At 46.2% G+C, this 15,742-nt stretch overlaps 1 protein-coding gene across 1 annotated transcript in view; it reads left to right on the top strand.

The window, feature by feature from the left end:
- Positions 1-320: 320 nt before the first annotated feature.
- Positions 321-15,742, top strand: part of LOC144724246 (CUB and sushi domain-containing protein 3-like) — a 256,770-nt gene continuing 241,348 nt past the window's right edge. Inside the window, exons 1-8 of the mRNA XM_078603219.1 lie at positions 321-372; positions 679-861; positions 1,258-1,584; positions 4,072-4,266; positions 6,287-6,425; positions 9,217-9,404; positions 10,454-10,642; positions 13,564-13,680. Coding sequence (XP_078459345.1) covers positions 321-372; positions 679-861; positions 1,258-1,584; positions 4,072-4,266; positions 6,287-6,425; positions 9,217-9,404; positions 10,454-10,642; positions 13,564-13,680 — 1,390 coding nt within the window. The remainder of the gene's footprint in view (positions 373-678; positions 862-1,257; positions 1,585-4,071; positions 4,267-6,286; positions 6,426-9,216; positions 9,405-10,453; positions 10,643-13,563; positions 13,681-15,742) is intronic.

Genomic DNA, 15,742 nt, shown 5'->3' with positions numbered 1-15,742 from the left:
CTTTATAGCGCTCGGTACAAGAGCAAAGTGCTGGAATAATTTATTACAGATGTGTATACATTAGCGAGAGGGTGGCAGCGTAGTGGTAACACGTGTGCCTCGCGGCAAGAAGGGCCTGGACTTGATTCTCGACTTGGGTGCCATTCTCTCCCCATGTTCCACATGGGTTTACTCCCACAGCAGAAACAGGCACACAACGTTACCGATGTTGGAAAAAAAACTCACCTGCGAATGACTCAATCGGCATGACACACAGCAACATCTCCTCCTCCGGAGAAAACTTGGCAAGACCCTCCTCTGAAATGAGGCTAGACTCAGTCATGCTTTTCTGGGTAAACAAAAAAATAACATGCATTGAGCCCAAGCGTCAAGGTGAGGTGGCCAGTGTGAGATATTCATGACTTTTGCTGCCAGTGAGAGACAGAGAACTTCAGGTAGGAAGTGGTTGCAGGTGAAACTCAAACATTGCTGCATTGTGATGCGCACATTGCTCTCATTGTGCAACGAATGCAGGAATGATTATGCACAGGTTCTTGAAGGTAAAAAATTCTGACAGAAATAAATGTACATTGAACTTCCTTCGCACCGTACGTAGCCAACCGTGCGAATGGGAGGTGCGGGGGGGGGGAACTTGTCTGAGCGGCTGTTTCAGAGGTGAAACTCTCGTTTGCTTTGCAGAAATTGAGAAGGGCACCTGTGGAGACCCTGGAACTCCGGCCTACGGGCGACGAGAGGGCTCGTCCTTTGTGCACGGCGACCGGCTGACGTTCGAGTGCCACCCGGCGTTTGAGCTGGTGGGAGAGAAGAGCATTGCCTGTCAGAGCAATAACCAATGGACAGCCAACATGCCCAAGTGCATATGTACGTTTCAAGTTAACTTTGCGGTCAATTCTAAATGCCCACTGTATTTGAAGTATTGCACGCTACCAATAGGTAACTATTCATATGAAAATTCAAATTAAACTGTTCATCAGAAACCCCTTTTTAACAGAGATTCTTATAGGGACCCGTGGTGTTAAGGGCAGCATCTGACTCTAATCCGCGGTCTCTCTCTGACCTCTATTGACGTGCAACGTAGAAGGGCCATTGCCTGAAACGTCGCCTGTGATATATGTTTTAACTTGCACGGACACGAATGTGTTAGGTTTTTATTTTATTTTAAGTAGACATTATACTTTCTTTATTTTAATCCTGTATGCAGGTCAAGGATTGTGTAGGTGACCTATGAAACCCACTACTCCATTTCTCACCTTTCAGTTTCGTGCTTCTTCAACTACACTGCGCCGGTTGGCATCGTACTTTCCCCCAACTACCCGGACGGCTACGGGGGATACCTCAACTGCGTCTGGCTCATCATCACCGAGCCCAACAGCCGCATCCACATCACGTTCAACGACTTCGACGTGGAGACCCCGTTCGACTTCCTGACCGTCCGCGACGGCGAGGAGGAGGAGGGCGACATCCTGGGCACGTTCACGGGGAGCGCTATCCCGTCGCACCTGTCCAGCAGCGGGCACGTCGCACGCCTCGAGTTCCACACGGACCACTCCATGTCCGGCCGTGGCTTCAACATCACCTACAACAGTGAGTTCGCTCGCTCACGCACTCAGTCTTCATGCTTTGTCGGGGCCCCCTCACCCTCTTTGCTCACAGTTTGGCTCTTGAGACACGGGGTCAATAGTGCCAGGGTCAAATGTACCGGGGTCAATCGTGCATACCGGGGTCATCGTCCCAATTTGACGAAATTCGTCAAGTGAACAGTGAAATTATGCAACTTAAATATTGTTAAACAGTAGTCCTTCGGATAAAGTTTTTAATCCGTTCCACGAAAATTACTGTGAACCGAAATGAGTGTTAATCAAATATAGTGCAAGAGAGCTGTTTCCACCGCCAAAACAGAAGACGTTACAATGTAAACAAAGCCAGTCGAGGTCTAAACGCTCATAAATGGGAGTCGCTGATTGGCTGAGGGCGTGGCTCAACCCCACTTTAGGAGCACTCGGATTGGCCGAAATTTGGCGCCCGCGTGAATAACGTAAACACGTGACCGTTAATCAGAATGTTAACGTTAAGTCGAAACCGTAGGGTCCTTTGGGAGGCGAAACGTTAACCGAAAAAAACGTTAACCGATGTCACTTAACCAGGGGACTAGGGTACATGAGACTCGGTGGAGCTTTCCTGGGGTCAACAAGCTTAAATAACACAAAACAACCGGTAAGAAAACTTATCCAGGCCTGCCTTTGCTGACTGGCCGATAGGACACAACCAGATCGGCCAATCACGATGGGAGCCAATCTTAATTGGATCGCTATCGTATGCACCATCGGCGAGCGGAGGCTGCTATTCTGAAACCAAACTGACCGTGCACCCCACAGTGGCCGAGATTTAAAAAAATAGCAACCCTCTTCACTTCCAACTACTGTACCCCACTGTTGCTTCTTTCTCAATTCAGCCGCCAGTGGCGATTTGGAATACGGTCACCGGGCGGCTTGAGTCACACTAAGCATTAGGAATGCATTGTTTCACACCAGCGTTTTATTTACATACGTGAGATAACGTAATGAGCTATGCAGCTCGTGGCTTAATTTTACTGGCAGTAAATTTCCACGTCCGGACATAGCATTGCACACACGCACGCGCACACACACACACGTTGGTGGGTATTACATTTCCAAGAGCCACATTATTCAAGCCGCTGCATAAAAATGTGAAAGTGCCTCCATAATGAATAGCGGTTACAGTATTTTAAAATGTGTGGCCCTTCAGGAGATATACGAAGTACATATATTTCCCAACCCACACATTTATAGAAATCTCAAAACATTAAGAACCTTGAGCATTTTCTAGATATAAAGTAAGTGCATTAAAACATGTTTTTGTTGCTGGCATTTGCTTTGTATAAGAATACGGGCGAGTGCATCAGTTAATGCAGTCACACTTACAATTCACACATTTATTTTGCAGAAACTTGTTGGGTCAGGCAAGGCGGTACTCGGTAGAAACAAAATTCAACAAAGGGGGGTCACAATAGCCAAAAAACAGGGGTTGAGAGCCACTGGCTTAGTGAACGGTCAGAAAAAAAAATCAGTGGCCTTGGGCAGTACCCCCATCGCTCGAAGCGACGGTGCCCGGTGGGCAACGGTTAACGGCTGGGGACCCGACAGAAGTGAAGCGTGGTGGGAGCGGGGTGGATGGGGCAGTCCGCCGACGAGCTGGAACAATGAAATGAGCTCGCCCCCCCCCCCCCCCCACCGATGTTGCAAGGTGGATCTGTTGCATGGCGGTGATCGTGAGGCTGTTGCGTGGATCGGGGGGAGGCTTTCATTCCAGCAGGGGGAACGGATCGATCGCTTCTGATGGTGACGGCAGCAACGTTGGGATTGTGGGCCCATTCATGGGTGATTTAAAGGCCCCGTTAGAATTTTCGCTCTTGGCATTTGGAAAGGGTGATACTTTGACATTATTTAAAACAAACCCTTGCTCGTGATTTAAGATCCCCACTGTGTACTTACGTCGACGCACTGTATTGATGTAGCGTAACATTTTACGGCTAACCCCCAGTTATCCATGGAGGGATTAACCAGGTTGTTGATTCACCGTTTTCGGGGGGAAAAGTAAAAGTGATGTCTTTAAGTGACTGGTTTAATTATTAACTGCTCATCGCTTGTACCCAGGAGATCACAAATGTCCTCGAATAAACCGATTACTTTAAGAAACATTAAAACCGACACGTTTTACGTCTTCACACACGCGAAACGTCGGCAAACAATAATGTTAAACAATGATGAGTGCACGCTTAAAACCTATCGTACTTATGTTTTTCATTGTTTGTGTTTTTTATTGTATCTGGGCAAAACGTCCCTCAATCACCCCGAATAATACGGAGTGGACTTTTTTTTAGCTGTCTTTTTTACAGTTACATGTCAATGCATATGCTTATTGATATATGACCAATTGTTATTTACCACTATCGTGTATGAATATATCTCAATAAAAATACAAACGGAGATAAATCTGCTCCGTTTTTTCAATGTTTTCCCCCTGGAATGCTTCACATTTCATTCACTGCAGCCTTTGGTTACAACGAATGCCACGACCCTGGAATTCCCATCAACAGCCGCCGCTTTGGAGACAGCTTTACACTCGGCAAGTCCGTCTTCTTCGTGTGCGAGAACGGATTCATGCGGACACAAGGCTACGAGAGCATCACGTGCGTGCTGCAGGACGGGAATATACACTGGAGCTCAACCATACCCAAGTGTGAAGGTAATTTTGCGCTTCGTTAGACATTTGGCTTTCACCAAAATCCCTCCTCCACTAATGTGCGCATGTCACATTTCCATGCTCGAAATCAGAGACCGGCATACGGATGTGAAACTGAGAGTCGTGCTGGAATGGAGTTCTCGCCTTATTTATCAAAATTGCATTCTCTACGGCCCTCATCTGTCGCCAAGAGGATTTCCATTGCGGACCGTAAATTAATCTGAAATTAATCGTAAACGGGGACTTTTTCTGAGCAAAAAAAAATAAATGCTCGTAAAAAAAGTTGTTGGGTTCCATGTCGAAATGTCTGTGAATTCCTAATTTTTACGTTTATTACCACTCTGCTCGAAGTGACTGAAAGGGCGATTCGCCCGCTTGCCATTTGGGAAGGCTGACTTTTGCAGAAGGGCTGATCACTCGACATTTACGCTTCCTCTCGTAACGGGCTCTGGATGTCTACGATTCCTGTGCGGCCAATTCAAAGGGTTAAAAAGGGCAATTTGAAGTGGAAGTTTCGATGCAAATCCTGCTGGGTAAAAAAAAGCCCGGCGCTCAATGTGGCGTTTAAACACGAGGACTTTGGAAGCAGCGCTAATCTCAGGACTTCGTTTGCGAAAAGTTAAGTGAGCATCTCCATAGAATTATCTTGACCCTCGTAATATTTCCAGTCTGTAAATAACTATTGAGTTTTAGCTCAATCTGGAAGTCTCATATGTAGTTAACTCTTTAGGAGATGTCTCTTCATGTACAGCATCTGCATGTCCTTAGAAGGGGCCATAAAGAGCGCTCCTCATGCATTGCCGGCACCTTATAAACGTTCACACTCTTCAGAGTTTCCTTCAGCACATAGTTCTTGTTCTCAAGTAAGAAACACATTTTGCATTTGTAAATTGTCATCTCTCCTGTTAATCGTCTGTTAAACTGGATATTTGACTCTTACAATACACTATATGAATAATACAATATATAACGACTTTCATGAAATGTGTCAAGGCTTAAGTTAAAGTTGTTACGGTATATCTTTAATAGATATTTTAAATCCATTAGATCGCAACTTTGTCACGTTACATAGCCGCACTTGAAGCGTTTAGCAACTGTTGTGTAACTCGCGTTACACAACAGCGACAATGACAACGATGCTGTCTCCCTCTCGGCTGCCCCCTGTGTGGCGTCTCCCGTCGAGCTCGTCCACGCCGACACGGCGTGTGCGTCCACGCTGTGTCGGCGTGCGTGTCCACGCTGTGTCAGCGTGCGTGTCCGTGCTCGCGAGGCCGCGTTTAGCAGCCACCTCTGTCGGTGTTTGCGGTTCCGCGTGGAGGGGCTGCGATCAGTGGGCCAAGATTCCATCACGCCCAACATTGTTTGGAGAGGCCTCTGCGGCACATTGCATTGAAGTCGCTGAAAATTTCCCGTGCATTGCCACGTACAAAAAAATAATAACAAATTCTGACTTTATTTTTGGAAGCCGTGTACATAAATAATAGCTGTGTGTTCCAGCAGCATGATGCCGCTGGCATGGCAAGTGATTTTATTGTGCAGGTATTTTGTTGTCAACTCTCATGTTATCTATTCTAAATTAAATGCGTATTTATAAGCAGCTATTGATTATTTACTATAAATTAACGGCGGTTTGTTCACCGGTGCAATGTGGTATGCTTTGATTGCATAACGTCTTTCTGGTATAAAATAGGATCGAGATGTCAATGAATTCATCCTGTATTTCAGATAGAGGTGATTTTTTTTTGTATTCAACACAAGTGGAAGCGCATTAATTCATTTCAAACTTCTCATCCATGGGACTTTAAATAATTTAACAATGGGAGGAGAGGAAAATAATACGAATGGATGCTCCTTTGTAAATCATAGACAGTGATTTATGTGCGTAGCCTTATTTCTGATATTGGTGTGAGGTTATTTAAATAAAATGCCAAGGCGATGATTGAAGGTGAAGGGACAACATTTTGCTGTTGAGATATTGCCGTGAGTGGCGTGCTAAAGCTCTTGACGTGAATCATTATTCCAGCTCCCTGCGGAAGTCATCTGACGGCGCCCAGTGGCACCATCTTCTCCCCCGGATGGCCCAGCTCCTACAAGGACTCCCTCACTTGTGAATGGGTCATAGAGGTGAACAAAGGGAATGCCATAAAAATTACATTCCAGAGGTAAGTCCATTCCATTTTTATATCCAGTATAACGTTTAGTCATTATTAATCCCATTTTTTTTCTATTCCCAAGGCCATGTATAATTGAACGTTTTAATGCAATGCTGTATATGCGTATGCCCTTTGTAGATTTTTATTTCACAAGTAATGCGTAACAGTGTGGTTTCATTTACTTTACCAGCGCAAGAATGCACCGGACTTTTTTAGGGTAATTTTTTTGTCGGTAATGTTTTTTCTTCGTTCAGATTTGTGATGAGAAATTTTCCGCTTTACTATCAGCAACGGGGACACTCGCCGCGTAGTGTGTTTCAGCCCCTTCGTCAGCACGGGGACGTTGCCCTTTGCCGCCACGTGGTGCGATCGCGTGCATTCTTTGAATGTTAGATTTTAACGTAAGCCGTGAACTTCAAATGGAATGGAGACGATTTAGGCAAGACTTTTTTGGGTGTGAAACATTCGTCGGGCTCCATGGATGCTTCTTCCAAAATTATAACACCCCATTTCCTTCTTTCAGCTTGATTTATAACATATATTATCTTTTGCACAAATTTATATTTTTCCAACCTGAAGTGTACCAACACGCTATAGGGATGACAGGGGAAGGGGCGAGAGTCTTCTGAGCCCTTTGCTTTACAAATTCTTTTGGCACATTTTTTCGTTATCCTTTCATGCTGGTTTCAAATTGTGAAACTTCACAGGTTCTAGTAATACATATTTAAATGAACCTACGTGTCAAATTAGGGTTTGGTAAAACATGAAGTGCATTGGGTAGTAGAAGTCATACCAAGCAGGCCAAGGCCTCAGGCATGATGTTAACTACCTCGCCTGGTATACAGGAGGTCGTGGGTTCGATCCCGACTCTGACGCCTCTATATTTGGAGTTTGTGTGTCTCTCTCTCCCCGTGGTCACGTGGATTTTTCTGCGGGTCATCCGGGTTTTCCCTCCACATTTAGCAAGAACATGCGTTTAGAGCATTTGGCTGCAATACATTTCCACCCAACGATAGGCCACTTCGTTGAGCTATCGATTGTGATAGCCAGCTCGCTTCTGAAAAAGAGCTACATAGCTCAGTGAGCCTTACCTGGTAAAATAAAAAATTGTTTAACAGTTTAAAAATCTGAATCTGTATTTATCCTGGAGGAACCCGATGAGCTATAAAGCGCTTTTTTCACAGATGTCCAGTAGAGGCACAGGGTAAGAACGTTACGACAACAGTACAAAAACATGATAGCAGTGCAAAATACAAGAAAGGTAAACAAATCAGCCCAACACATACATTAGAGTGCTCGTGGAGGCACACCAGACAGGTCATTTGAATCGGTCCTCAAGCTCAGGCAGCACAACTCAGGGTCATTCATATCGGAGTCAACTCTCCATTGTGCAGGGGAAGTCGGGGAGGCGGATGGCCTGGGAAAAACCAAAATCGCGGATAGTGCAAAACTCGCCCGAGTTAAAATACGACATCGCATTCGTCGTTCAGCTCCGTAAACTGGAGGTGAAGGCGTGGAATGTGTCGTCGTCGCCGTGTGTGCTAATGGCTTCTTTTAGGTCATCCGTTTTACCCGCCGATACGATTGTGGCTACTCGACCACCCCGCCAGTGGCCCTCGGTGAGCGTGCTGCAGCTCGCGATAGAACCGGCGCACGAGTTCAACGCGCCAATGAGCACAGTGACCCGACCTCGGATAATCGGGCGTTTTCGCTGCGTTTCAAGGTTGTGTGTGCCAACGTTGCGGTGCTCTGTGTGGTACAGCGAGGACATCAACAAGAGCGCATCCACAACTCAACGTGGCAGGAAGGAATCCTCGCTGTGGCCCTTCACGCCGTGTTTTGACCAAATTTTCAAATCCTCGCGGTCCTCTCAACAAAAGTTGGAAGGATATCTATATTTTAAAAAAATGATGGACAAGGTTATCTATTCTGCTGTTCGTCGTAATATTCGCTCACTCGTGTGGATAGTAGAAGCGGTGGGGTGCGCTTTTTGTCAGCCTCTCACAATCGCGTGTGTCAGGTTCACTTTGCCCGGACGTTGACTGTCAGTGCGAACGTGCATTTGCCGAACACGCAGACCTTCGACGATTGCAATGCACGTGTGTGAATCTTCCGGTTGTTACAGATCTTTGGATGGTGTTGTGTTGCTGATTAAAGAGTAAACGTGGGCCAGGTTACAGGCTTCTTACACGAACCCACCTCTGCCTTTAGGAGGTCCAGTGAAATTAGAACTGCTGCCTATGTGACGTTAAATTGTTTCGTGTATTTATTTAGCCTAATGATATACTGTAGTTCACAATCACAATCTGAATCTTTATTTATCCTGGGGGAATCCGATGAGCTACAAAGCTTTTTTTTTACAGATGTCCAGTAGGGGCGTGAGTCAGAAAGTTACAACAACAAACCATACCAAAAACACGATAGGAGTGCAAAGTATAGGAAAGGTAAACAAATCACGAAAAAATAAATACGTAACATAGATAAAGTATACAAGTGGAAATTGCACAAGTACGCCGTACCTCCAATAAGCACGGTTGGTTACGTATGGTGCAAAAGAAGGTCAACATACGTACATACAATTCTCAAGCTTGGGCAAGGCAGCAAAATAACAACAAAAACAGACCACACCAAGGCAATACACAGGCCCTCAATAAAATTGTACATTAAACACACACCACTGTTGTAGTGGATAACACATCACTGCTCTAGTTGATAACACACCACTCGTGTAGCTGATAACACATCACTGTTGTAGGTTCCAGACTGAGCCCAACCACGACCTGACTCCCCCTCCCTGAAGGTTCCAGACTGAGCCCAACTACGATGTGCTGGAGGTGCACGACGGCAGCTCGGCGTACTCCCCGGTGCTCGGCGCGTTCCACGGCACGCAGGTGCCACTCTTCCTCGTCAGCAGCGGAAGCCACCTTTTTCTGCTCTTCACGACGGACAGCAGCCACTCCGGGATGGGCTTCCAGCTGCACTACGAACGTACGTCCCCGTCTCCCCACCCCTCCTCCCCGCTCTCGCCGGCAAGTTCCGCCGCGTGGAGCTCGATCCGCTCGCAAATCGCGCACTCAAATAATGAAGAGGAATGTTCGAGAAACTCGTTTTATGTCGGAGCCTCGACATAAACGGATCGCCCCGCACAATGGATAATTAAAGTGTCGGTGGGGGGAAAAGAAAAAAAAACCCTCGGGTGTCACACTGATAATCGGGCTTCAGGTAAGGGTTGTAACTTCGTTTTAAATGTGAACATGGCACCCTCTGATCTGTAATTCCTCACACGCGTGGAACATGAAGGGCGTTTGACCTTTTCGAGGTGGAGGCGCAGTGGGAGAAGCTTCGTGCACCCAGCCCCTCGCCGCTGCCGTCCGGCTGCTGCACGTTCTCCTCACTTTGTTGGCGACGTGACGGTCGACGTTGGATACACAGAGTATTGCCATGCAGCGGGTGTCGCGGGAATTTCGCGCGTAAACGTCTTAATGCGTCGCCTGTATTCGTGGAGCGCATTAATTTCGAAGTATCGAAATTAATGTGCTGCGATGCTTAAAAAAACGATTTGTATTGTCACTCAAAAAGTTTCCGCACACCCGCCCCCCCCACCGCGTAATTAGTTTGTATTACCCCTTTGTCAACGTCGCACATGCTGTGAGCGCCAACAAATGGAAGTGTGAGTGCACGTGTGTGCCTTTGTTACGTGTATGGGGAGCGGTGGTGCAACGGTTAGCGCTACGCTGCGCTTCTAAACCCGGCGACCCGAGTTCGATTCCTGCTCACGCCCAACACCAGTGACGATTATCTGAATCGGCGCTAGCCCCCCCCCCCCTTTGTTCGACTCAGCCTCAAATGAGTACCTGGTGCAATGTGTAAACATCGCCACTAGAGAGACAAAGGCGGCCGGGCGTGGTGCTGGCCAACCATCCCCTCGTGTGCCGTGCCGTCCTTCATCGGTGCTACTCGCTAACAGCACTTTCCGCAACAGTCTGTTAAGGCTATACGGGGGGCCCTTGTCTTTTGTACGTGTGTCCACATTCTAGGGGTGACGTGGGACGCGCACTCCTGCCCCGATCTGCCCGTTCCGGTGCACGGCCGGCGACTGGGGGGCGATTTTTCCATCGGCTCGTCCGTGGAATTCTCCTGCGAGCCAGGATTTTCACTCAGCCACGACCTTCCTCTGACCTGCCAGGACAACCACCAGTGGACACAGCAGCTGCCGACCTGCGACGGTGATGCTCCACACCAGCGCTGTTCGGCTGTCCAGTGGGAAATGCCAAAGCGCTCTGATTTATTTTTTGGAGCTGCAGCATTACCAACGGATGTCACGCGTGGCACCAAGTCACCGATTATTTTAGGGCACAAAAACGCGGAAGCAGACTGCCTGCGCGAACTGGCGTGGACAGAATTTTGTGCAATACGGTCGCGTCAAATTACGTAACGGTTTCGAGAGAAAACGCGGAGGAAAAAAGCTACGATTCGAGTTTTGGGTAAAAAAAATTGGTGTGTGTGAGACCAGGAAAGATTGAAAAAACCCTCAGAGAGACCAGGATAGGAGTCTCATTTGGGTCACCGAAAATGATAGAAGCAAAAAAACCGAATAAATAATAACAGCACAGAGTAGAAGCAAAATGAAATCGGCGCACACAAATATAAAAAAGCAACCGTGTCAGGTCAGAGGGAGACCAAAATAATGTTGGCAGAAGAACATCACAGGTAGACTGCAAATGACGGGGAGCGGCAGCTGTAATTCCAGGATTGGTTTCCGGGAAGTCATCAGAGCTGCAACATCCTGGATATGATATCCAACCGATGATGATGATGTGCCTTATAAGTGTACCGTATGTGTATATATCGATGCGTACGCATACACTATATCTTTGTGTGCGTGGTGCTTTTTCACCTCGCGTTTCATTATTAACAGCGCGCTCTTGACATCGCGGTGCTGTGTACACAGGAAGTTATTTAATTTTGACAAAATATGACGCTGCATCATATCGCCTTATATTCCTGAATAATTAATATTATATCACTCGTTGCCCCTTATATTTGCTCTCGTTTTTTTTTTGCCGTTGAATGCAATTTTGTTGTAAAATGTCCCACCATTGTGCGACGAACGATTTCTCTTTCGCATTGTGCCGTGGATTAACACTCCGCTACTCAAGTGTGTGTTTTTGTTATGAGCATTGCGCCCGCTGGCAGGTCGGCCTCGAAATAATAATTCCCAGCCAATAAGAACAAAAGGCACGACAAGTGAACGTCTGCATTGGCCCGGGAACATTTTCGGAGGGGGAAAAATTGCGTCACGTGACGCGGGTGTTCGGCTTTCTTCGACGATTTGTCGTCTTTCTCAAGCCCTTCGTACGACCGACGGCTAAAATTTAAAGTGCCTGGTAATGACTTTAACAGCCAATTTTTTCTCTCTTGAGTTGAAAAGACCGGGAGTTACAATAGCAGCAGCAGCAGATGTGTGTGATTATGATGAATTATATGTAGGCTGTCAATATAATTATTGCACCATTAATCTATTCTTCAGTGAGTCCTGCTGAGGACAGTAGACTCGTCATTATATACCGTATTGTCGTGAATTCAGCTGCTTTATTCATTGCAGCACTATTATTTCCAGACAGCGCGTCAATGTGTTTACTTGATCATACGTGGTTGTACTATCAGCGTCTCTAATTGATACTTTTTCGTGAAAAAGTAGTTGGCGTAGTTTTACATTTGCCAGGCAATTGAATTGTAAGGACATTTTTAAGTGCAAACCTTGAACAGTTATCGGAATGTTTTCTTTTCTTTCAGAATCAGAATATATATTTGTACTGCAGGAGGAAACTGATGAACTATAAAGATATTTCCCACAGATGTCCAGTAGGGGCACGTGGTCAGAACGTTGAGGATGACACTTATACTTGGCTCAGGAGGACAGCTCTTTACTCAAAGCCACCTCTCATTGCCACTATCATTTATTAGCACTTTAGGATTGTGCATTGTTTAATCACCCCTTGGTGGATTAAGTGGTTTTAGGTTAGCAGCATATTTGCTTACTCTGTCAGAATCAGAATCATCTTCTTGGTTCTTTCGGTAAAGTCACGTAGAAGGGAAGTAATAAAATAATAAAAATAAAACATAATAAAATAATTCTCACGACGTTTCGGCCACAACGCAAGCAGCCGTCCTCAGGTGAAGAACATGTCTGTCGATAAGACAGAGTCTAAATGACACGTCTTAGGCTTGGAGTGTCTATTTAAGCTGTGAGGGAGGAGGAAGAGAGCCTTGACAAAATAATTTGCATTTGAAGAGGAATTTAGCATATTTATGGGAAATGCAGGAATGCGAATAGTTCTAATTGTGAAATGCGTGGGAGGTGGGCGGGGGGTTTTCAAAGTCATATTATGCCCATGCATTATGCAGGATTAGCAGCATCAAAGGGAGGGGGCAGGGGCAGCACCAACAAAGGGAAGGAATGCATAATGCATGGGCATAATATGACTTTGAAAACCCCCCGCCCACCTCCCACGCATTTCACAATTAGCACTATTCGCATTCCTGCATTTCCCATAAATATGCTAAATTCCTCTTCAAATGCAAATTCTTTTGTCAAGGCTCTCTTCCTCCTCCCTCACAGCTTAAATAGACACTCCAAGCCTAAGACGTGTCATTTAGACTCTGTCTTATCGACAGACATGTTCTTCACCTGAGGACGGCTGCTTGCGTTGTGGCCGAAACGTCGTGAGAATGATTTTATTATGTTTTATTTTTATTATTTTATTACTTCCCTTCTACGTGACTTTACCGAAAGAACCAAGAAGATGAATCCCTGCAGTCACGAAAGCTTTAAATCGAGAATCAGAATCGTTATTTATCCTGGCGAAATCCGATGAGCTATGAAGTTTTTCGTCAAAGATATACGATAAAGAGTTGAGGCGTTTCAATGCTAAGAAGTTTTTTTTTCTTTCACCGTATTATGAGCAATTGCTTAATCTGGGAAACACGATAATTTTCTTACATTTTATTCACTATCTCACGTCGTTTTTCATGCGTGCGTGCATTCGTGTGTATGCAATTACCGGGTACACAAAGATGTAATCTTAACATTGTTGCGATGTGTGAGTAATGCCATTGATGCCATTTCCTCTCTCCCTCGCTTTAGCCCTGTGCGGAGGATATATAAAGGCATCGACGGGAACCATTCTGTCACCGAGATTCCCCAACTTCTATCCCAATTCCCTGAACTGCACGTGGACTGTGGAAGTGTCACATGGCAAAGGTACGGGATGCACACAGCAACACAACTCGAAATCATCCGGCAGCCCTTCTTGATGTTAAACTGGAAATGACAATGCACATATTCGGTTTTTTTTTTATTTGTGACGTAATCCAACATCTCTTTCATAGAGCATTGCAGCGACTGTTGAGCACATTGCATTCCGTATTTGAAGTTTTCACCATGTAGTCAATTTAAAGAGAAGAAATAAAAGGCTTTACCATTTCTGGCAATAACACCTATGTTGAAACACCAGACAGACCCGTCTGCATTAACCACACATGCTTGCGGTAAAACGTTAAAAACAAATATGCTTTGATAAATAATCGATGCATTGTCCTTGAAACTGATTGGCCTCCTTCATGGCCTCGTCTCGCCGGTGCTGTAGACCAAAGGGTGCTAAAATGAGAACTGTGCAAGAGCAATGCGAACACCAAAGAATGAATAGTTTACTGCTTAACCTGAGCTGTTAAAGATTATTTATAGTGTAGTGTGTTAACTTAGGCGCACACTTGTACTCGGAGGCAACACGTCTATTTAACACAACGGGTAACTCTGACAGGATAACAGCACATGGTGGTGACCACCACGGCTAACTAACTGACACTCGGAGAGACAATTCTATAGTCGGACCCGGAAAGCTGACGAGCTGCCTGGTCCACACGTGGACACTGGAGACCGAGGACCGAGGGCGGCGACTTCATTCCCAGAGTTGAGCGCCACGATCCCTCTCGGGACCCCGCTTATGACTCTCCTGGCGTGGCTGGCTCCGCCCTTGGCCACGCCCCCCTTCCAGAACCCTCGTGGGGACTCTGGATCCCCACCACGTGATCCTCTCACTCCCGACTGGGGCCCCTCTGCCCCCTCTCGTCCGGTCACGTGTCCTCCCGGGTTCACCTCGCTGTCACGTCCTGACGCGACCCCCTTCTCAGCGACACCCGGGCTCCGCCCTTACACGACCACCCCTCACACGGCACTGTCTCTACACCGCGGTGGCCCCCTCGAGGCCACCACAAAAGTATAAGAATGGAAGAGCTACACTGAGATTGCGTGAAGAAAATTAACATAAAAAATACGTGTCATAATTAATGCATCATTCGTAAAAAAAAAATTCTGAAAATGAGTTTATTTGGCATCAGTAAACTGGCACATTAATGATGACCAACATTTTCAATTTGGATCCACCCCCTGTGTTCTTTGTGGTCAGCCAGGTCATATCACGGTGGGGGGGGGGGGGGCTGGAGCTGATTGGTCTTCTACAATTACATGGCTGGAGGGAATGTCTGGACACATAACACGTATGACTACTTGTAAGCCTGCCAACCATGACATTACAGTCGCACTGGGCATGAATCTAAGAAAATTGCACCAAAGATGAGTGTGAAGCCTTGCCGCCTGTGTGCATCACAGACTGTCAAGCTGAGACGTGTTGGGAGAAAGTTTGAGTGCACTCCCCAGCCGATTTTTTTACGTGAATTTTAAGCCATAATCTGAAACTATTTTTCACGTGACAAATGGTTACATAAGATACCTCGTTGTACCGTGAACGAAACAAAAAGCGTTGTTCGTATTGTTCGAGTGAAGAGCAACGGTTGCATGCTTGTGGCGAATTAAAATGTAGTGGTGTCCATTGCCCTGTTTGCTCGACGCTGGTCATTAGGGGCCGTCCATAAATTACGTCACGCGATTTTGGACGATTTTTGACCCCCCCCTCGTCACACGGCGTCATAATAAGTCAGACCCCTCTCAAATATGACGTCACAAAGCTCTGCCCCCCCCCCCCCCCCCGGGATTCATATTATTGGTTCTTTCGGTAAAGTCACGTAGAAGGTAAAAATTGAAATAATAAAAATAAAACAATACAATTCTTACGACGTTTCGATTGCAAAACAAGCAATCATCATCAGGTGTGAAAACCACAGCAAGAAAATTTAAAAAAGTGGCGGTTTTTTCTTAACGTCAGCACCACGGACAGCAACTGGCGGTTTTTCAGGCGGACGAGTCCATCTATGCTCGGAATGGAGGAGAGGGGAGAGAAATAGAATGGAATGCGGTCTGAAAGTCA

This window comes from Lampetra planeri, chromosome 2 (assembly GCF_965212315.1).
Source record: "Lampetra planeri chromosome 2, kcLamPlan1.2.h2, whole genome shotgun sequence".
Classification (NCBI taxonomy): Eukaryota; Metazoa; Chordata; class Hyperoartia; order Petromyzontiformes; family Petromyzontidae; genus Lampetra; species Lampetra planeri.
This window is presented reverse-complemented; position numbering and strand designations above follow the sequence as displayed.